General features: G+C 40.8%; 1 protein-coding gene across 8 annotated transcripts in view; it reads left to right on the plus strand.

Moving 5' to 3' along the window:
• SORCS1 (sortilin related VPS10 domain containing receptor 1) overlaps window positions 1–24,333 on the plus strand; it is a 437,156-nt gene that overhangs the window by 357,700 nt on the left and 55,123 nt on the right. Inside the window, exons 24-28 of one of the 8 annotated variants that reach the window (XM_079976043.1) lie at window positions 2,687–2,786; window positions 7,464–7,569; window positions 7,677–7,837; window positions 13,269–13,471; window positions 14,779–19,717. In XM_079976043.1, the coding sequence (XP_079832169.1) occupies window positions 2,687–2,786; window positions 7,464–7,569; window positions 7,677–7,837; window positions 13,269–13,408 (507 nt within the window). In that variant the 3' untranslated portion in view covers window positions 13,409–13,471; window positions 14,779–19,717. Of the gene's footprint in view, window positions 1–2,686; window positions 2,787–7,463; window positions 7,570–7,676; window positions 7,838–9,580; window positions 10,086–13,268; window positions 13,472–14,778; window positions 19,718–24,333 lie in introns of those variants that run through there. The other 7 variants (XM_079976045.1, XM_079976046.1, XM_079976047.1 and 4 more) reach the window with 7 other exon arrangements.

The raw sequence follows: 24,333 nt of genomic DNA on the forward strand, positions 1-24,333 counted from the left end.
TGTGTGGACTGCACAATCCCAGACTGCCTTCAACTGTATGGGAGTCTGCATGATTCCTACATCTGCAACTGAAATTTACAAACATAACAAGTCAGGCTTGCAACCCTCTGTTAGCTGCAGCACACGCATACAGGGCTCATATCACAGGATTAACAATTAGGACACGGTCTTTTTAAGAGACAGAAACCCTTCCCTTTTTATTTCAATACTCAACATACATAAAACATGAAAAATATTTAGAACAACCAAAACATTTGCTATAACGCACATTTAGCAACTTATATAAAGAGTGCTTCACATCACTACTTTTTTTAAAGCAAAAGTTAACTTTTGGGCAGTCATCTTGTGACAGAGATCTATGTAGCTTCTATTTCCATAAACTAGTGATGTAATTCCCTAATGTAATTTGTTTTAACTAAGCCCTCATACATTTTCAAAGGTTCATGAGAAATTATCAGGCGTGAAAGGACATCCCCATCATTTTAAGGCCATTTGCAGCCTTTTGTTGATTTGGTTTAATTCTGTAACACTGCTAAGATGGGAATCGTTGTTTTGATTTTTATTCTTCACTGTGAGGGATTTATCAGCAACTTTTTATTATCACAATTGAATTTTTAAAATAATTCTGGCTCCTGCATTTCATATTGGCCACTGATAGCTTGGAACACTATTCTTGGCTCAGCATTAATCAGGAAATCTGTTTACATGCTGAACATTAAACTAAGCTTGAAGAGAACCAAATTTCTTGCACATTTTTATTATTATTAAAAAAATGAGTGCAGATGGACATTTCATATGTCTCTCCCTGTGTCTGTCATCTCTGAAGACTGTCTGCCTGCCTCCTATATTTCCCTGCCTCCTTTTCCTTTTTCAAAATAGCTTTGATTTTTTAAATTAATTTTAAGTTAATTAATTGCACTTAATATCCCCATTAAAAAATAAAAGGAGATGCAAAAAATAAAAGGAGGTCCAACCGCTAAACTGAGAAGAAGGCTCAACTAGGCATGATACTGACTGTATCTTTGTATTTAATGCTTTTTAAGATGTAAAGAGCAGCACTGTCAGGATTGCAGCTGATGTGACAGTATCAAGTTTGGCCTTTAGAAATATGATTGAACTAAAAATATTTCCATACTTAGGACAGACCACTTGCTCCAGAAGAACCTGCCACAGGCTTATAAATGGGGACTTAAAGAAGCTAATCAACTAAAAAAATGAAATATCACTAAAGAGAGTAATCTTAGAATAGTATTCTCAAGATGTGGAAGAGCAGAAGATAAGCTAGGATCTAGACTGGCAGGCATAACACTTACCTCCAATGAAGAGGGTTAGGAAGTGGTACAAGTATCCCTCCATTTTGCTCTTACATACCCTGCTGGTCTCTAGCAGTGGAGAGCCTCTCCACCACAGATATATTTACTGTACTGTGGAGTGCATGAGTAGCTACCTTCTGGTAGCTACCTTCAACCCTCCCTGCCCCAATAGCAGCTTCATTGCCCGCATCCACCTTCTGCTCTTCTGCTGGCATGGGTGTCAGGACTTCCGATGGGGTGGTGCTTTTTCTGCTTCGTTTAGTATGGCTGCTTTTAGATGAAAATTAGTCATATCATGAGACAGATATGTTTTGATTTCTTCAACAGGAAATATTGGAGCGAACTGTAGCCTAGAGTAAACCATCAGAAGTCACCAGCCCTGTGTGTGTGTGTGGGTGGGTAACAATATGTAGCAAAAACTATCCTACATCAAAGTTCCTTCTTTCTCATGCCAGGAAAGGAGAAAAGTGAAAGAAAGAGAAAGGAAAGAAAAAGAAAAGAAACAAGAAAATGACACAAGAGGGGAGAGGGATAACATAACAAAACTCTTTGAATACCATAAATGAGTTTAAAGGAGAAATATTGTCATTTACTTTGCCAATCCAGAAATGAATGGATTTCATTTCTAGAGTCACTGGCCCATCTCTTTTGTCTTGATATTGTCTCAGGGTGTTCACAAAGCATTTTCCTGGGGATATAGATTATAGAGTTGAAACAAATTCACACTCCTAGAGCTGACAAAGACAAGGTTCAAGTTCGAATGAGTGTAGGTATAATCACAAATTCATGCCCATTTATCTAGGTTCAATCAGAGCCATTGTAGCATTATCATAACTTTCTCTGTAGCTCAGTCCATTGCTATGTGAGTTTTTGGTGTTTTATCCTGAGCCAGATCTAGGGGAAGTAAGTACTGAACTCAGACAGTGCACTAGTGTGAAAAGCTCTTTCCATATCAATGGTGGCAACCCTGATACAGAGCACTACAATGCCCAGTGACCTATTTATTTTGGCTACATGGTGTTTATTGTGTAAAACCAATGCTTACACAGACAGTTCAAGACTTTTGAATAGGTTCTCAGTTTAAGATGGCAGCTTCCTCCACTGTTCATAACAACCTCAATCACCAACTGGTAATATTGCGGAAAGAAACCTCAATCAGAAAGCATTCATAGATACAGTACCCACTTTAAAAAAAAAATAGGGGTGAATACAATAACATCATTTCATAACTGCACTCAGACCTTTTATGCCATTTTCTCTGAAGCATCCATTAACAGTCACTGTCTGACAAGAGACTAGGCCAGATGGACCATTGTTCTTGTTCTTTGCGATTGTACCCATATTTTATTTTTTACAATAATTTCTTATTCCAGATTTCAGATATATTGGTCCAGAAACTGAACCAAAACGCCATCCAGTTTGATTTAAAGCCTGGGGTTCGAATCCTTGTCCATGCTGCCCATTTAACAGCAGGTTGGTATAGATTCCTAAAAACCTCCGCCAGTGTTGTTAGCACAGCTTATTATGAATTCTCCAGTGGCAGCACTGTGGAAATGTCAATTTTTTTTGTATTTGGAATACTCTGTATTTTTATTGCAAGATATTGAAAATAGCTCAATCAATGCTTTATGCATGTTTACTTGGAACATCAGGTAGAAGCCTTATTGTGTTCAATAGAGCTTACTGCTACCAAGTGTGCTTAAGATTGCAGTCTGTATGTGTTACAAATCTTGGAATGGCTATTTCACTTAGCCTGTTTTGGCCTTTAAAGAGCACATTGTAGAGGAAGGAATGAAGCACATAATGGCTGTGGTGCTGTATATAAGGCCCCTGCCTCCAATGTCCCTGCACCCTGAGTGTGCCATTGTATGATGAAAAAAAATTGTACCCCTATGGATACATGAATATAAGAAAAGCCCTGCTGGATCAAGGCTCACCTGTTCCAGTATCCTGTTCTTGCAGTGGCCAGTCAAATGCCTTCAGGAATTTTGCAAGCAGCACATAAGCACCACAATACTCTCTCCTCTTGTGATTGCCATCAATTCAGAGGCATGGAGGTAGCTAGGTTTTATTTTATCATAAAAGGTTTAGGTATGGCATGCCCTCCCATGGGGTTTTGTGGCCTCATTTGCAAGGCACATGGCAGTTGCTGTAACAGTTCTAAGCAGAGAGAGAGAGAGAGAGAGAGAGAGAGAGAGAGAGAGAGAAGTTAAAAAGCAGTCCTTGGAGCACATTGTGAAACGTAAGTAATATAATCTTGTGCGTTAGTTTTTTAGATGGGACAGAATAGTCTTTGTACCAGTCATGTATGTAACTGAAACAGACAACTCAACCCTTAGTTGCCAGTATCTAAAATAAACAACATTTTAATGCCTCTTTGCAAGTTGGAATTTGAATAAATGTGGAAAAATAATCTGTCAAATTCCAAATTCAGGCACTTTTCACTTTAACCTTAATGATAATGATGGCAGTGCTAAGTTTTCTCCTTTTCTCCTTTTCCATTCCTTGCCGGCTAATTAGTAAAATCATAGATTAAGTGCAAATCAGCTGAGCCTTGTTTACAGGATTGTAACATTCTTGTTTCCTAAACTGCTACAAATTTGATGCCAGTTTTCTCAAGATACCTTTAAAAATCTATCAACACAAACTCATTTGTCATTATATCCCAATAAATCTAATATTATATAAAGTGTTTAAGCTGCATTGTAAGTATTATTTGCTAACTCTGTGATCTTCAATGTTTCATGCACAAAGATTGTCACTGTTTTCATGTGCGCAAACCCTGCTGGTTTCAATGGGAAATGCACATGTAAACTGAATAAAATGACCCTTTACTTGGCTAGCTTTTATTAACAATATCCAGCATTATTGTTAGTGATTCTATGTCTATTCTATATCAACATTAATTCAGGACTCCTTTTGCTGTTGTGGCTCCTATAAGATGCATATTTCATCCCAAGAACTGTTTGTGAAACATGAATTTGGCATGTCAGTCAAAATAATAACTAGCTATGACCTGACCAGTTCAGCCAAAATGCATTCTACATCAAGATAATGAAGTCCATGCCATAGTTTACATTTATGAGTCCCACTGGCTATGTTCCTGTGCTGGCTGCAACAGTTCTTCAAGGTTTCAGACTGCAAACACTCCCAACCCAACCTGGAGCTGTTGGGGATTGATCCTGAGACCTTCTGCATAGAAAGCATGTGCTCTGCCACTGAGCATGGACAGCAGTGAGCTCCCACCTCTCCCACGCTGACACAGCACCTAGAAGATCAGAAGCTTTTGCTTTCATTTTCGTCCACTCATCTGCTTGCTCACAGAAAATCCAATTGCCATTTGTTCTGACTGAGCACTAAAGAGCAGTTTTCTCCAGGGCAAGAGGAAGTGTGGATAAACCATAATTGTGGTTACTCATTGTGACCAGAGCTGGAGAAAGTGGTTAGTGTTAACTGATTTAGGAAAAGAAGCCGCTTTGAACCACAGTCCTGGCATATATATTATTTGCCTAAAACTGTGCTTGGTTGAAAAAGGAAGCAGACACTTTCAATCTCTTCCTGGCTCTGCAAGAGGAGTGGGGAACAGGAGTGCATGAACAGAAATCAGGCGATACGTTTTCCTGTTGATTTCATGCTAGTTAAAAGGTGAAAGCTGATTTGACACGCTGTTTACCGTAATCCAGCCTCTTCCCTGTTTCACTGAAGCCTAGATTTCACTTTATCCACTGTAGAAGGAGAGTAGGGTTTCATCAACTGGCCTTGCCCGGCTAATCTGCATCCAAAAGCCTCATCCCATCAGGTTTCTGCTAATGTACATATTTTTTTCCAATATATGCATCTTGCTTGCCTTCTACAAATGGTATTGGTCAATTTGCCATTTCCACCACAATTTCTAATACCGTAATCTGTCATTTGGTAATGGTGGGTAGAGCTGCACTTTCTCAGTATCTGGCTAACACTTCCTTGGCAGCATTTAAGAGACTTATAATTAAGATTTTTCACAAAAAATTGTATCCCATTAGCCTAAATATTTAACAAACAAACAGAAATCCAATTTAGGGCTGAATGTCACAAATGTATTCACAATTTAAATACAGCTAGAACGAACTACTTTCATAAATTTAATGATTTAATTTAATTTAATTTAATGATTTCCACTCTTGCCTAGTCATTCCCAACCTAGGGTCCTCCCATTATTTCTGGACTACATATCCCATCATCCCTTACCATGGACCATGCTGTCTGCAGCTGATGGGTATTGGAGTTTAAGTCTACTTTTAATCACAAGGCAATGGGCTCCTGCTATTTGTGTGAGGATCTCTTTTTGGGTAAAATTTCAATTGCCTGTGTGAGAAAGGGTCTTTGCACAGAGCTCTGGGAATAGTTCATGCAGAGAGCAGCAACATTCTTTTAAAGGGCATAAGGAACGAGTCACTGTTTAAAGCATTTCTTAAGCCAGATTTACTAATAGCTTCTCTTGGGATCATGGCTGTGTGCTCCTCTATCCAATTAGCAGCACAGCAAATATCTGCATGTCCTCTTTATAAGTGTGAAAAACCTACAGGAGGTGAAGAAAAAATGCCTAACTCCTGTCACTACTGAATTAAAAGTGTCCCCTAAATAGGCAGCTGTCACCTTTTCAATGGACTGATTTCTTTCTTTTAAAAACAGAACAAAAAACCAGCTAGTCAAATGGTACAGGATAGAAATGAAATCTTCGTTTATTATTTCCAGTTGCCTAAATAATCCAGAATGACCAGGGAATTTGGGTTTATTCCACATTCTACTCTGCCCCACCACACCCCAAATGCATCCCCCCCAACCCAGAAAAATTCAAAAGCCCATTTATTCAAGATTACCAAGTTTATTCTTAGAATGTTTATTCAAAAGAATGAAGAGTGAATATAAATGTCTTGGGACTTACAATGCTTGCCTCGAAAACAAAATGAACATTCTGAGCTCCAAATTCTTATCTGGGTTGGAATTTTAATCTGAGCTGGGGAAGAATTGCCTTTTTAACCCCTGTCAACTACATTTTCTGTGTGCTACTTGGGTGCTGGTGCACAGTGTGCTAGATATCAGAGTAGTGAGGTCTCTCTTCCCTTCTCTACACAAACACATTAATGTGGAGGCAGAGGGAACAGAGAGAATTTGGGGGATTTGCCTCTTGTTTTCTCATTGGATATTCCATCCAAATAAATACTAAGTGAAAAATTAAGTACTTGAACCATCTGTAAATAAAACAAAGTGCCACCTCCATGCTCAGCAGGTAACTTTATCATGTATGGCAATATGTTTCCACATTTGAATTTTACATGAAACCTGTCTATTGCATGCACAATCTGGCCAGAGTTGCATTAAGATTTGACCTTGGATATAGTAGTATATTTTCCCAGTTTATTTTCAGTTTCTACAAACTAGTTAGGATTGGTAAAGGCACTGGTGGTAGGTTAGTATGTTTGCTACAGCATCCAAGCCCAGGTCAGAATCATCTTAACAAGAGCATACTTTTGTTCATGGTTTTGGAGAAACTGAGGCAGGGGGAATTTAGTGAGGACAGGCTGTTCTCTTTGAGTGATTTTCAGAGCAGTATGACAAAGCTGCCAGCTATTTGGAATGAGTACATTCTGCTTTTCTGGCAGGGCCAGTCCTCAGTCAGCCTTTGAGACCACATACCACTGCATGGATTGGTCCAGATACTACTGCGTTTTGGATTGGGATTGTGCAAGCACAAGTTCTACTAGATGCTCCATGGAGGTTCTGTAATTTTCAGTTCACATGACATTGTATGTTTCTGCTGAATACAGTACAGCCCTCTGGACGAGAAATTTGGAAACATCAAAGGCGGCTGTCCAGAAAAAGGGAGATGATTACTTTGCAGTTTCTGTGTAGGCTGATTTGGTGGTGTGTATATAATTTTATACCTCCATTAACTGATCCCCAAAGATGTGGTTTCCAAATGGAGGACCAATAACAACTGTGTCTATTGGAAAAGGTTTGTGAATTGGCTGTGAAGACGCATAACAAAAAAGAAGGGCCGATTTCTCAATCCAAGGCATAGTAAACATAAATAAATACATCCTCTAGTTAGAAAGCCTTATCAGAACATTTGGGACCTAATGTTCTAAACTTTTCTTTAACTTTTTACAGCCCCACTCATAGATGTCACACCTAGCCACAGTGGTTCAGCCATGCTGATGCTGCTCTCCGTGGTATTTGTGGGATTGGCAGTATTTGTAATCTACAAATTCAAAAGGTATGACTCCTTCCTTCTTTCCCTGCCATTCTTCTGCCAGGTGTGAAAGCATAATGCAAAGAGCACCTTAGCATACACGCCAATTATGGTTTCTGTTAATGTTTTAGGAAGATTCCGGGCATTAATGTTTATGCACAGATGCAGAATGAGAAAGATCAAGAGATGGTCAGTCCAGGCAGTCAAAGTGAAAGCATGCCTAATGTCCCTCAAAGGGAGCTGATGACCCCAGAACAACTAGTAGATGAGAAGTTGGATACCCAGCCCATAGGTAAATAAACTACAGCAGCCAATAATTAGTCAAAGTCTGCATTCTCATTGGCTATATCTATTCTGAGTCTTCCAACCTCCTCTGCTAAAACACTCTTCCCACTGCTCTGCTAATCTCTCTCTAAATTGGTCTAAACTAACTCCAAGATCTTTACTTCTCCTCTTCTATTTATTGAATAAGAAAATCCACAGTGAAGTTTTGTCTTCACTATAATAACTCTCTCTGCAGTTGTTCAGGGTTATGAAAACAAGAAAGTTGTGTGATCAGGAAAATGTTTATGAGTTTCTGGTTCACAGTTCCTGCCATGAAGTTTACTTTACCTATGAAGCTGCGTGATAGTTACTGGGAAAGTGCAAACTCCACCTCGCTAGCCTCCCAACAAATTGCAAAGCACTTTGTCTTCACTGCACGATAGATTTAATTATTGTTATTCCATCTCACGTTTTAGGGCAAGCCCCTATAGAACATTAGAAACAACAGAGCCTCAGATAAAGTGTGCTGTGCTTTCAAAATATCTTCCCATGAATAGTCACTCTAACATGGCCCACCTACATTGAAGGTAGGAAGTCTGGCAAAGGATGCATAGAGACATATCACTTTTAATTTTGCCATCTCCCATTAGTGTAGTCTATCTGTTGAGAAAGAAAGAAAAGATAGATTGAGGATGTACTTTGCTAACAATGTTATCCAGAGTAGCCTTGATGTGGTCTGGGAGATTTCAGTGCTACTTCAAGAAAACTGATAATAATTATTTTTTGGTGCTACAGTGTTTGTGTTCCTTGGCTTGGTTTAATACAACAGACTGCAGACCACACACTTGGTAGCAGTCCTCAGTTAACTCAGTTGGTTTTGGCAGGATCTCAGTGGAAATGTCTTCAAGGATAACAGCCTGAGGGTTTCAGCCAAAAGGGAAAGCCAACAAGATGCATGTATGTAAAGTTCTGCAGGAACTGGTTATGTTCACCAAACATTAAATTATTGCAGGGCACATAGAATCATGTGAGTTACCAATCTTCCTAGCATTTGATCATGTGGCAAGGAGATTCTTGCCTCATGCTTGTGCCTGAGCAGAAATCTGGGCAAGTCAGTACAGGAGAAAGTCGCCCTCACCACCTGGACACAGGCTAAAGAGGAATCCTTCCACAAGTAGCTGCATGCTCAGAGGAATATAGGAAGATGCCTTCTACTTAGTCAGACCCTTGGATTATATAACCCAGTATTATTTGCTCATACTGGCATCAGAAAAGATCCTTCCCATCACCTGCTCCCTGAGCTTTAAAAACAAAACAAAGCAAAAAATTCTAAGAGACACCAGGGATTGAACCTGGGACGTTGTGCACACAAAGCTCGTGGTACAGCCCCTTCCCAAGGGGCTGTACATTGTGAGATGGAAAATTGTGGTTGCTATTCACCATCTGATTACCTTTTTTACTAAATTGTATTCCTCTCATTCTTAAATATTATATGGCTTTCTGGATTGAGCATCCTAGTTTTGATTTACTATTCCTGCCTGATAGACAATTTGAGCATGATAGTTATCTGCCCTGTCTACATGTTCTTTCTTTCTTTCTTTCTTTCTTTCTTTCTTTCTTTCTTTCTTTCTTTCTTTCCTCTCTCAACCTCTCTCTCTCTTTCCTCTACACGCTATAATCTAGATTATATATATTTTGTTGGACAATGTTAAATATGTAACAGTCCCTCAGTGCAGAGATTTAAACTTGATGACCTCTGTTTCCTTTTCAGTCAAATGATTCTATGAATAACTTGAAAATGCTACATTCTAGAAATCTTGGTTTCCTGAAAGTCTTCATAATTAAAATGTGTTGCAAGACGCCAAGTTCATTTCTGCCTGGTTTTATCGTTACCTGATGGTACAATTGTTGTGGATATCCAAATAAAAAGGCGTATTTTAAATGCCATTCTGTACGATGCACAAATCATTTAAAATACAGTAGCTGAATTTAATGGAATAATGCCATTGCCTTCAATGAACTTGGGCTGTTTTAAATTGAAATGCTACAGCTTTACTTCCCCCCATTTATTTTCTTTTGTATTCTATGCAATGAACTATGAGGGTTGGGGTTCTGGCAGGAATGCACTTTTGACAACAAAGCCAACCCTTTCCTTCTAGGATGACCACAAAACCACATAAGAGAAGGACAACAGAATCAGTGGATAGCAAGGTTATCCATTTTTCAGTTGATGCCGATCTTGTGCTTTAATGCTCAGATATAAAGTAGGATAAGTTTCCCCAGACTTCTGCTTGCACAAGGAAACATCTCCATCCTCTCTTCTTCCCTGCAGCTGCCTGCACACCCTCAAAAATTTGATTCATGTGTTTGAGGGACTCCTCCCCACATCCAAATTGATGCTTTTGTGGGCATGCTGGGAGAGGAGAGGAAGGGGAAGTCTTCTTGCATGAGCAGAATGCCATTCAAACATCATCATCATCATCAACAACAACAATTACAGTTCTATCCCATCTTTCCTTCAAGGAGCTCAAAGTGGCATACAGTGGTACCTCGTGTTACTGTCCCCCTTACGAATGCTTTGGGTTGCGTGCTCTGCTAACCCGGAAGTAGATGCCCCTTGTTGAGAACTTTGCCCTGGGATGTGAGTGGAAGTCGTACTCCTGCAGCGCGGCAGTGCCATTAGAGAAAGCACGCCTCATGTTACGAGCAGTTTCGGCTTAAGGACGGACCTCCGGAACAGATTTAGTACGTAACACGAGGTACCACTGTACCTCCTCATTTTGTCCTCACATAACCCTGAGAGGTAAGTTAGGCTGAAAGGCAGCGACTGGCCCAAGGTGACCCAGGGAGCTTCTTGGCTGAGTGGTGATTCGAACCATGGTCTCCTAGGTCCTAGTATGATATTCTAACCACCACACCATAGAACCTTATATGTTCAGCTGCACAAGAGCAAACTGAGCAAATTTTTTTGCACCATTTTCATTGATACAAATGTAATAACCACAGAGTTCACATAATAGTTTTTAAATTACAGCTCAATCATACCAACATAACAGCTTTAAAATGGAAAAATGCACTATAAAACTAACAGAAATTCTCATTTACTTTCATATACAAATGTTCTATCAGGGGAGTAACAAGAGTTCCAGAAAACTTGGGAGACCTTTTATAAATCTCCATTGCAGCCTGCAATATTTGCTCCAAACTCCAAACAAATCTTGATTATTTCAAATCACAGTTAGGTTTGTAGTGCTATGCCCACTTTCCTGAGAATAAGCCTCTTCAGTCAGTTGGGTGTGTGTCTGTATAGCTATTAATGTCAGTGCTAATATATACCAGAGCTATCTTGTCCTTTTCATATCAACATCTTTCATGGGGATGGGGGACCATTGAGAAAAATCTTGCTGTAACTCAGTGAACCTGTTTTCACAAATGCATGAACACATATTTACAGTCATCATGGGGCATTTTCTTCCACCCCTCTCACTAGCACAGTCCCATCCAACTCTTTGTTGATTCATAAGCCACTTTTAAAGCTCTAGGGTTCATGGATTCAAAAGCACAGCAAAAGAAATTCTTGAACTGAATTCTGAAGAGAATAAAATTAATACGATGATGAGCAAAACAATGAGAAAAAACTCAGAAAATCATGAATTGGGCATCGGAAGATCAGAACATGAGCAGCAAAATGCTATGAATATTTGACCCAAGAGTGGCAGAAATGTTCTGACAGGAATGAGAGGAGATATGAAGCAGCTGGGAGAATCAATACAAATGCTAAGATAAAAATGGGATCCAGGGAGAAAAATTAACCATTAGTCAAAATGCAATAGAAAAGAAAGGGGAATTGACTAGCAGATGGACAGCAACTGAACAACAATTCACAGGAAAGAAAAGGGAAATAGCATTAATATTAAATGAAGGCAAGGAATGAGAAGACAAAGAGATGATGAGCAAGGGGAAAGCATAAAGCCAACTTTGCTGCCAAAGTCTTCATGGCCAATTGAATGAGAAAACACGAAGCCACTCAAAAGAAATAACAGCAGGAGTCTTGCAGAGAGAGTGCATACATGGAAGAACTGAAAGAGAAAAAGCACATGAATAAGAGCAATCTTATTATACATAGAGCTGCATCTCAAGAGACTATACAAAAGGAAATGAGAAAGAGAAGAATGGCAGGGACTGTGGATGCAGTTAGGTCAGGCTAAGCATGGTGCTGGTTTCTGAGAAGTCTACCTAACTAACAGATGGAGATGATTTTTGAGGAGACGGGGAGCTGAAGTTGGGGTGGCAAACCAGTGGTCTTCCAGATATTGTTGGACTACAGCTTGCTTCTTCCCTGACCATGCTGGCTGGGGCTGAAGAAGAAAATGTGTGGTCAGAGGGAAAGAAATTCTGCTCAACAGAATTAGGCTGCATTCACACAACACTTGATTCTATTTTCCTGACATTTTCTCACTTGATAATTTCCATGTTTATTGTCACCTTTCATACTCAAAAACCCCTTCTGGAAATCTAGCTGAATCTTGTGGAGGTTTAGCACTCATTTCTGTGTTAATTGCCTGCAGAAAAATCCATTTGTGACCACGTTAACCCAGAGAATTGTGAGATGAAATTTGGTGTGGTATGCTGGGGTGCAGTTATTTCCCATCAAAGTCATGGGTGACTCATGAAGGAACAGAAGCAGATAAGAACATAAAGGGTGGTACCATAACTAATGATATCTACTCTTGAGTCATGCCATGCCCACTGGCATGAATTAAATTTAGCAGGACATGTTGGTATATCAATCAAAAAGCCACAGTTCCATCTCACAACAGGCGATGTGGTGTAAAAGGACCATTGAAAACCAAGACAGATATCTTAGCATTATAACCAGGAAAACTAATGCAATATGCCCCATGCCTGAATTCAACCTTAGTATCAAACAATGACCTAGCAAGAGTGACCGTTTGGGTTTGGTCCATCACCTCCATCAGCAAGTGTGAATCACTTGACTTCAGTTATATTCCAACACCTAAATTTCAAGCTCTACATTGTTAGAAAAGGGACTCTATGCACTAGTTTAAGTCTTGTCTGACATATCCCTTGAACAGTACATTTGGCTTTCTTGGCCTTCAGCACTCAAACTTGAAGAATTCTAAAGGTATGGAATGTAAGTCATGAGAAGGTAGAGGTGGAATAATCTATCCAGAAAATGACCTTTTAAATGGATCGTAAGGAGTAAAGAACAGAGCAAAACCTGCCAGTACCAAGGAAAGAGGCAGATTTTGACAATTCTGTAAATAGAAGATTATTTATAAGTACACAGTTGGTGATTAAATGCATGCAAAATATGTTCTGTTATTATAATGGTGTGGTTTTTATTCTTAATCAGCTTCCCTTCCTCCCCCTCTCCTTGCCCTTGTGGTACTGTGCTTTTAATGAATCTAACTGATTCTAGCTGGGGTTATTTGTAGGGTTGCCAGATTTCCAAAGACCAATTCTTGTACACAAGAGGCTATTGGGAGGAAAAATTCCTGGACATCCTGGACACCAACCAACGAGCGTGAGCAGACAGCCAAGGACTGCCCAGAGTCCAGGACCAGACAGTGCATAGACTGTTGCCCTACTGATGAGCATGCTGGCGGTCAGATGTACGAGGAGCGCTCGTCAGGCGCAGGTGTGCTGGGTTGCTGACCTGCTGATTAGTAGACTGGCGGTCAGCAGAGTGGAAGGGGGGCTGGGGAGGGGCTGTCTGCTGAGGGCAAATACCAAAGCATCAGTATGGAGAAGCGAGTGGGCAGATGGAGTCCTTTCAGAGCTGCCAGTCACAAGACTCAACTATAAGGACACTGCACAAAGCAGGCAGTTCTTCTATGTCCAAAGCAATCATGGATATCTGGCAACCCTATTTTGGATCTAGCCTTGGCTTAATACGAGCCAGTGCTTACCAGGGCTCAGCCTGAGAACATTTCATGATGCCAGGCTCAGCTTTGGACACTGACAACTAAAAAGAGCTAGAGTGCATCTCTTATGCATGTGAGGGTTGTCTCTCACTCCACACTGAGTTATCACAGCCAATCTCAACCTGTCTGGGATTAAGGTTGCTTTTTAGTGAATCATTAGAAGTAAATGAATATCTCCACTCAGACAGAAGAGCAATTTTCTTAATCTGGGGGAGAAGATATCACAGAGTCTATTTGGCTTTGATAGGATTCTAGCTGGTCACCTGAAGTTGCTCGTTTTACGCAAGGCTTCGGTTAAGGGCCCCTTGTGGACAGATAGGTAGAATATAATTGTGTCAAATAAATAAAGCCAACAGGTGCTGCCAACATAGTTTGACATATCCTTATGGAGGTTGGATAAGACATTCTCCATTTGGTAATGTTTTTGTGGGTAGCCAAGAAAACTTGGAGGGACAGAAAGTTAGCACTATCCTTAGTGCACAGCCCTCCCTGTTTCTCTTTCATGACAACCGGTTCTGCTGGAGGGCTTTGGATATTCCCAGAGATAAGGAGTTTTATGGCAGAAGGTACTGCTTACATGCAGAATGAGAGCCTCTGGTGCTCTTTCTTTAAAAATTAACCACTGGATATGAAACTGATTCAGTTCACATCTGACAGCCACTGGGTGGGAACACACTCTGCACAAAGACAAATGCACCGGCAGATTGTCAGATCTCTGACACCTTGTATTTCGTTTCAAATGCCATTAAAAGCATTGTGCTGCTTCTCAGAGGAACACAGCTAGTCCCATTCCTCCTCTCCCTCATCTGCCACTCCATAATTTGACATGGTTAAGTCATATTCATTAGTACAGGAACAAGACATTACAGTCTGCCTTCTAAATGACAAGCAGATATTCTGGGTGCATGGTGTGTTAGGAAGAAACAATTATATCCAAAGACAATTGACATGATATTGAGAGACTTTCTGCTCCTACTCGCTTTGCTAACTCTCCTTTTGTTGTTGTTTTTCTCTGCCGCAGGAAGTATTTCCACAGTTGCTGAGACACAAAGCACAAAAGAAATCCCTACCTGTATAAATGTTTGAAACAAGGACACCGGTCTATCTCTGTCCCCTTCACCCTGATATATATATATATATGTATAAAAAGAAAAAAAGGAAACCAATCACTGCTTTTGGACTTTTTGATTCTTCTGACGACAAAGGGGTTTTTAGCTTTAAGCCTGTGCATGTGGATGTCATTTGGATAACATATTGGGAACTGCAGTGTACAGGTGCTCTATTTTAATGGAGTAAAAGAGGAAGGAAAAAAACACTTCCTCTTAATCCTCTTCTCTCTTCTTTTCTAATCAAGGTTTAATTTGTAAGTGATTCATAATGAATATAGGCCAAGAACGTGCATGGGGTCTTTGTGGGAGGGGGTGGAAGTTCCTGACTTTCGGTATAACTTATGCTTTTAGCACTGCAAGATTGTAGGTGGATTTGCCACTCCAACCTACATTCCTGCACCTGCAATCCTATACACATGGACTTAGAAGTAAGCCCCACTGAACTCAATGAGGCTTTCTACTGAGTAGACATGCATAGGAATGCAGTGTCAAATACTCACAAAAAATCTGCACTAGAGTTTGATGGCATCACAATGTTCTTAGGGGGGTTGTTTATGTTTTTCAGATGTCTCTGTTTGGACTTTTACTTTTTGTCTTGTGATGTTCCTTTGTCTAAAGCTGTTTTTAGCTTGTTCAGATACAGTTCAAGGTCCAGACGCAGCTCAAGTTCCTTTCACTGGCAGAATCAAATTCTTTCCTAAACATATGTTGAATGAAGATTCATGCCTGTCTAGTGCAGTGTGGCTGCCCAGATGTTCCTGGACTTCAGCTCCCATCAGCTCTAGCCAGCAGAGCAGGCAATAAAGGATGGTGGGAGCTGGAGTTCACCTAGAGAGTCACAGTTTTCCCATCCATATCATATGGGATAAAGAACTAGCTACTCCAAGACTGACCTTTGAAGGATCTAACCATAAAATACATTTCACTCTCTGATTGTTGTTAGTTACATTCTGCACATACCCATTGCAATCAAGAATGAAAAAGGAATGGTGCTATCCAGTCCAAATTGATTCAGTACTGCTTAGCATCTGCATCAGTTCCTTCACGTGTTTTTTCCAGCATTCTGACTATTCTATTCTGACAGCAATAGTTTTGAAGAAAACTGAGTGCAATTTGTGGCAGGCATACAGTATTTCCCATACTGTACACAAACATTTATTTTGCTCCATTGTTCCATCTGGCCTAACAGATCGAGCAATTAGTGTATAAATCATGAGCACAAATCCTTTTAAAAAACAAAAAACACACTTTCAGCTTGCAGAGGACGTGCTCAAGAATAATAGTTTTGCAACTCCTGGTGCGAGTGCTAGAGCTGCACATAGTACAATAATCTCTTACAATGTGCTCTTAGAGAGCCCCACAAGCTGAGGATGTAAAAGACACCAAGGTATATATAAGGTCCACTCACATAATATTTCTTGCCCCATCCTATGGCTGGATAATGGTACATCTGTTACCAAAGATAAAGCAATGAAACTTTCTTATCTTCATGCTATATGCACTACTCTTCATCTACATGAACAAGACATGTCCTCCTATCAGTTTCAAAGATGTTAGAACTCAGATTAATCATTGTCATTGCTCTGCTCTGTTCACATCACCGGGGACTCATCACAAGTAGGTCCAGCTACAATTGCTACAAATTAAACTGAAATTATTTCAGGAGCTAGATTTAGTCCATCAGATGTGGCCTAATGATCTTGAATTTGTATCACTCATTCTCCAGTCTCCCACGTGTACAACACTCCCTCTCCTCCATCCTCTCCTCTCCAAACCCCATGCACCCTCAATATCTACACCAGAAAATTGGGGGATGCCCTGGAACAGATTTTGGGGGCACATAAGAAGATGAGAGTCCCACTGCATAAGTGGAACACTGCTGGTGCAATATTGATTACAGTCCAATAAGTCCAGATTGGAGCACTGCCTCCCCAATGACCTACTGGTGCTGATGCCCAGTAATAATCTGGATAAGGCAATTTACAACTCGAGGGCTGCAGGCTTTCAAATATATTTTATGTTCACACACATTAGGGGAGTACAAAGTTGGCCATAATGGGAAGTACAGTTCCCATGATCTCCAGTTCTCCTGAATGTACCGTACACACGTGGATTTCTCCATTGCAGGATATATTGGACTAGATGATCCTTGGGGTCCCTTCCAACTCTACAATTCTATCACAGTGGTATCAAATTAATTTTGGGAGCTCCATATTACAACTCTGGATTGGATCATTTTTTTGGCCATTCCTTTTAATTAGGGAAATAAAGTTAGGGCATAATGACTAGCCACTCCGTATTAGAACTGAGGCCTTCAAACACTGGTATTCAAAGGCTTCTGTGTGACTGTATGCAATGATGGAATCTTTTTCAGGCATCTGAAACCAGTTTGAACCAACATGCAAAAATCCATGTCAGTAATCCAGTCAATTCAAGTTACTTCCAGATGTTCACTCTGATTTCTGTAAAGCAGCCTTTCCCAAGCTGGTGCTATCCAGAGGTTTTGGCAAACAGCTTCTATCACCCCCGGCCACTGGTCAGGGATGATGGAAATTAGAGTCTGAAACCTCTGTTGAGTCTGAGGAAGGCTGCTGCAGATCATACCTAAGACTGGTTCCCTTTTCATCTCTTTCGGCAATCTTTATTCAGTCTGCAGCTAATTGGGGGACTGCTTAAATTGAATCAAATAATGAATTGTGTGTGCAGGTTCTTCTGACTCCATCAAAAATTCAACAGTTCAAATGCTTGAACTCTTATAGCTTAAAATTGTTAAGTGTGCACTGTGAGATTATGGATTTCAGAATGAGTACTGAAATATGTGAACGTCTTGATAATGACAAAAGTATTATAACTAACTGCTGTTTTTAAAACACACACACACACAATTCCTGCTCTGCTGCAAAAAACTAATAGGCTGATCCATAAGGATCCTACAATGCATTCTTCTACCACTTCATTACATAGCAGGACTTTAAAAAATGAAACCTAAAAATCTGATGCTAGTTGAATTTCAACCTTCAGTTCCAGCAAAGAGAGAGGATGGGGAGGTAGAGCACAAAGCCCTATACAAATACATTGCTGCATTTCAGTCCTGTTGTGCTGGTGTTGCTGGCCAGCCTACCATTTATTAAGCTATGACACTTGTGGGCATTGGGGGAGGGGGGAGCCAGTACCCTACAGAGTAATCACAATACACAAAGCTCAACATGCTCAATAATAATAACCATAAACATTTTATTGGTTCTTTCCTAACGTAAAGGCCTAGCCCAGTATGTGCAACATATACAGTTCATATGTACAGTATATAACCTATGAAACTAATTCCAATATTAATACAGTTCGTCTTTTCTTATCTTTTCCTATTGTTTCTTCTTGTGAGTTCCTGTATAACACAATCCTTATGCTTTCTTATTGTTTCTTCTTGTAAGCAGGTAAAAATAGAAAAGAAAAGTTATGTTAGGAAAATACCAAGAAAATGTTTATGGTTATTATTATTCAGCTTGTTGCTCTTTGTGTATTGTGATTACTGCAGCAGACACAGGTATGGCTCACCTGTGCCTTATCTTAAAATATGACTCACCTTTTGTCTTCTGTGGAGCTTACTGAATATTACAAACCATCATTTGCATATGTGCAAACCGTAGTCATATTTATAAGCAACCTGCTCCAATGAGATTTAATCTGATAGGTATTTAATCTAGATGACAGGGTGCTGATGTAACTGCTGCAGCACAGGCCATTAGATGTATTCAAACAGCTATACATATATTTAGGATCAGAATGTGAATTTCTGTTTGATTTAGTGGGGTCAAATCCACTTGAATATAAGTACCTTGACTTAAATTGTTTATAGACCAATTCACACAATCATTTTGGCATGGGTGGGAGAATGAAAAGTGAGTTGCCACCCCCACACCCCCACCATACATTTGTGGCTTCTCATATGAATGCTCTGCTTCAGATCACAAGTTTGCACCTCTTTGAGTAGATTTGGGCCAGACTGGGTCCTTGTTTCCATATGGCAAGATCCCATGTTGCTGGGTTTTAGGCCTTTCCTACCCGAGCAACCATTGAGTTTGGCCATGCCACGTGTTTTTAGTATACAGCTGATGAATGCAGGTGAGCCATGTGGGATCTTGCCACAAGGAAGTGCAATATAAATTTATATAGTCACTTTCTCATCTGTAGCCCCTTAGAATAAAGCCAAGTGTTACTACTAACAAGAACACAGAGACATAGTAATGGTCAGAACTTGCATATGACCATCTCCCTTGGTAAGCACCAACAGTTGCTTCTCTGGAAAAACTTCAAGATTTTTGCTTGGAGCTCAGCAAGCCATAATGCTAAGACATGTCAACGAAGTGACTAAGTGAAAAAAGATGTCAGGGATGTAACTGAGGGCTGCCCTGCACATAGATATATATTCACCTCAGAAGTTGAATTTTAGTCCCAAATGAACACATTTGAAGAAAAACTGGGAACTTTTAAATGATTTATGTCTGCTGCTGATGGTTTCTCAAATTGCTCTGCACCTTTTGCTACAAGATATGGCATCACTCATGTGTCTATAGCTGTAACTCTCAGGTGGCTGGGAAAGTAGTCAATGTCCACTGTATAGTAACCCTCACAATTCTAATAGGCCATGGAAGTCCAATGTTAGCCAAGTTATTTTTATAGGTCAATTTGAATGTTTTTTTCTCTCTTATAGCATTGGATCTACTGCTAATTTTGAAATGACTTTTTGATGTAATCCCCCCCTTTTGGTTGGATACTATGTAGTGTAATGTATAATTGCTATTGTTTATTGCTTTTACAGTCATATTTATTAAACAGATTCTGTCTCTAAAGAAAGTCACAGATGTTTTGTTCAATTATCGTATACTGCTTGACTGCGAAAATAATAATAAAAGTTTTACTTGTACATGCAATGTAAAATTGAGGAAATAAGAAATTTGGCTTAAATATTAGAGTGAAATCAAGCCTAAGCCCCATTGATTTCCATTGTAGTATTAACATTCATGCTTAAATCTCTCCCATTGAAATAAATGGGTCTGAAATGGCTTATTTTCTAACTGACTTGTACCCTTAATTATCAGGCAGTAATCACTCTAACGGGACGCAGGTGGCGCTGTGGGTAAAAGCCTCAGCGCCTAGGGCTTACCGATCGAAAGGTCGGTGGTTCGAATCCCTGCGGCGGGGTGCGCTCCCGCCGTTCGGTCCCAGCACCTGCCAACCTAGCAGTTCGAAAGCACCCTCGGGTGCAAGTAGATAAATAGGGACCGCTTACTAGCAGGAAGGTAAACGGCGTTTCCGTGTGCGGCTCTGGCTCTGGCTCTGGCCAGAGCAGCGATGTCACGCTGGCCACGTGACCCAGAAGTGTCTCCGGACAGCGCTGGCCCCTGGCCTCTTAAGTGAGATGGGCACACAACCCCAGAGTCTGTCAAGACTGGCCCATACGGGCAGGGGTACCTTTTAAGTTAATTAATTGCACTTAATATCCCCATTAAAAAATAAAAGGAGATGCAAAAAATAAAAGGAGGTCCAACCGCTAAACTGAGAAGAAGGCTCAACTAGGCATGATACTGACTGTATCTTTGTATTTAATGCTTTTTAAGATGTAAAGGGGGACGCAGGTGGCGCTGTGGGTTAAAGCCTCAGCGCCTAGGACTTGCCGATTGAAAGGTCGGCGGTTCGAATCCCTGCGGCGGGGTGCGCTCCCGCTGCTCGGTCCCAGCGCCTGCCAACCTAGCAGTTCGAAAGCACCTCCGGGTGCAAGTAGATAAATAGGGACCGCTTACCAGCGGGAAGGTAAACGGCGTTTCCGTGTGCGGCTCTGGCTCTGGCCAGAGCAGCGATGTCACGCTGGCCACGTGACCCGGAAGTGTCTTCGGACAGCGCTGGCCCCTGGCCTCTTAAGTGAGATGGGTGCACAACCCCAGAGTCTGTCAAGACTGGCCCGTACGGGCAGGGGTACCTTTACCTTTACCTTAATCACTCTAACAAAAGGGATGCGGGTGGCGCTGTGGGTTAAACCACAAAGCCTAGGACTTGCCGATCAGAAGGTCGGCGGTTCAAATCCCCGTGATGGGGTGAGCTCCCATTGCTCGGTCCCTGCTCCTGCCAACCTAGCAGTTCGAAAGCACGTCAAAGTGCAAGTAGATAAATAGGTACCACTCTGGTGGGAAGGTAAACGGCGTTTCCGTGCGCTGCTCTGGTTCACCAGAAGCGACTTGGTCATACTGGCCACATGACCCGGAAGCTGTACGCTGGCTCCCTCGGCCAATAAAGCGAGATGAGCGCCGCAACCCCAGAGTCGGCCACAACTGGACCTAATGGTCAGGGGTCCCTTTACCTTTACCTAATCACTCTAACATATAAGCAGATTTAGAAACCAAATCAATTTCAAGCCATGACTTGAAATTGAAACACTTGAAACACAGACTGCTATTAATGCTAGGAATTGTGCTAAAGCAACACTAGCCTATTACTATTACTATTACTATTACTATTACTATTACTATTACTATTAAGCCACCCTTCATCTTTTATTCCCTATATAGAATTGTATTTATTGTAATGCCTGTGTGGTCCACAAATACTTCCAGCAATCTTCAAGTTGTTTGAGAGGAAAAAATAGTTGGGGGAACCACTGGCATAGATCAAATCCAAATCTATAGATCAAATCTTGTTGCTGACGTTTTTCTGTCTTGCACTACAAAATGGGGAGCAGATGGCTTCATGAAGTCAGACACCATGAAATACATTTTAATAGGGCTGCATGATAGCAGGGTCATATGCATAGGTCATGTTATTGAAGTGGGTATTTTCTGGTCAACTTATGTGGTGTGAAATAGTCCTGGAATATGGGAACAGTATCTGTAAAGACGAGATCACAGTGAAGAAGAGAGCAACCATTGCTCACTTTGGATTACAGTTGCATTATAAAGGTGTGTGTTTTTTCTATGAAAAATGAGAATTTCCGATTGCACCTTTTTGGGGGTGCTTTCCAGTTAGTTCAACTACTCTTGCTGTGTGATTAACCACCTCTCAGTTTCCACTGTGAAAGGGTAGTCGGTGAAATTAAGGGCTTCTTAATTTCACTTCTGCTTTGTAAATTTCATTCCCATTAGCAATTTTGTTCTAGTTGGATCTCTTGATGAATGCACAACACGCTGCTTTAAAAGGTGCCAGACAAAACCTTTCCTGTGTTAGGTCTTATTTGGGGAGATAATAAATAAAAGATTCCATCAGTTCAATCGACATGGGGCATGAAACAAGGCAATGTATAAAACAATAACAGTTTCTCGTTATTTTTCTCTAAATAAATCAAAGCTATTACAAGCCATGTGTGATAAATCATGGGTCTTGTGAGGTTTTGGGTCCATGAATGTTTGTGATAACTCAGAATCTTCCAGTCATTGCAAGAAGATACACAGCTGCCTCATTAAGGGACTCAAGTCAGTTGTCTCATCCTGCCCCACAAAGCTCTCTCCTCACTGCAGGTGCTACAGTGGTTCAGCCTTGGGGGGCCGTCTTGCAGAAGGGCCAGGGCCTTTGTATGATGAATGAGGGTGAATGAGGTCCAGATTCACCATTTGGCTAAGAAAAACAAAAAAATTTGCAGTGTAATAATCTAACAGGATATCCTCTGTGAATGAAAGTAGGGCCTTCTATTTAATGTGGAAGAAAGCAACTTGCTTAATGGAGTAAGTGATATCCTGGCAGCAGGGCCTGACATGAGGAATAGGCTTGCTGAGTGTTCTCTAACATAGTAACAGGGTGGTGTAGTGGAAATGCAGAAGACAACTGTATTCCGAGGAGTTAGGTGGCATGTCCCTTTCCCTTTAACATCCCCAGTTTGAGGTCTGCTGGATTCTTGTGTTTCACACACCTGTCAGGAGTTTCTTGGGTTCTTCTGTGTTGCAAGTGCTGGCTGGATGCCAGGCTGCAGGTAGTGGGAGACTCTCAGCCGTTCTGTATTAATTCCATCTCAGGGTCCTGGGCTAATCATAAGTAATGCCAGGTGCACTTGATTACATCAAGGCAGGCTATAAAAGTGATAGGTGAGAGGGGCCCAGAGAGCTTCTACCCAGATCAAAGGACCTGATGCTGGGAGACCAATGGTCGGGGTCTTTCTCCTGCTGCTCTACCTGGGGCTCCAGGCAGCTGAAGAGGAGATTGGGTAGCCCCTGTCAGGTATGTTTTATTTTATGCTTTGCATGCCTGCTGTTTATTTGTTAATAAAACTGTTTTGGTTCCCCTTCCACCTCCTCATTCCTTTTGTCCTGATATCCTTGGAAAGAACTGGTGTATTTGGCAGCACAGCTGGGTAAAAATATCTGTCTCTCCCTTTATTGCTATTGCTGTGAGGTGGTATGAGGTGAAGGGAGAGGAGAATTCTACTAATTTCAACCCGGGTTCAGGTCCAGTTTGGGGGCAGAATTGGCTTTGGTGACTCTGTCGGACAACCTTTTGCAAAAGATGAGCAGGGAGCATGCAGCCCTTCTGCTTCTGTTCTGTTGCTCAGAGGGAACTACTACTACTAATGTCACATGGTGTGTGGTTCAAGAACATGGGTTTGCTTAGCACCCTTATGATCCTGTTGGTGCACTGGAGAATAGTCAGAAGCAAGTGGAATTTTGTGAGTAAAATAGTAATGAGTAATGAGGACTCCACTAATAGAGGTATTTCAGTTTCAACCACTTAAAAATCTGTGGTTCTGAGTGGCTATCAAGACTTCACACGAATGGCTTACCATTGGTTGGAGCCAGCATGGGCTGCCAGGTTCTTACACCATCATATTAATAAGCCTTTGGAAGGAATCAGCTTCCAACAATAAACTGTACTGGGGAAAGGGACAGTAAGCCCTGGGAAACTCTGTTCTCAATTGTTTTTCTTCTGTTCTTCCTTTTCTTTTTTCTTTTTTCTTTTTCTTTTTCCAAATACTGCGTCCACATATGCTGTGGATTTACAGACATGTACAAATAGGCAGTGAAATGCAGATAAATAAAATGTATAAACAGATACTGAGGTTTATTTAAGAAATGTTTTCTATATCCGCATAGAATCTACTTTCTCTATGTTAAATGGATGCAGGTCATACAAAATGCTGTTATGCCAGTTCCATAATGTACTATATCTGTTTGCCTCATTTTTAACACAATGCAGAGATAAGAGTACACTAGTGGTTTCAAGTTCTTAAACAGCACTGCTTCTTAAAGTTCACACAGTGCAAGATGAAAGTCAGGAACATTTGGCTTTTTCTTTTTAATTATGCAGAGATTTCCCATTTGTATTTCTGACAATAGCATTAGTTCTGACAGCCATAAATCATAACCAGTGAGCATGTTATCTTTGCCTGATGATCTCTAATTTAATGTAAAGAAATTTGTCTCCTCCACTGCCTGCATCTCTCCAATCACTCATTGCTCAGAATGACACAACCTGAGGTAGTAGATACAGATCCT

This window comes from Podarcis cretensis (genome assembly GCF_951804945.1).
Source record: "Podarcis cretensis genome assembly, chromosome: 5".
In the NCBI taxonomy this organism is placed as follows: Eukaryota; Metazoa; Chordata; class Lepidosauria; order Squamata; family Lacertidae; genus Podarcis; species Podarcis cretensis.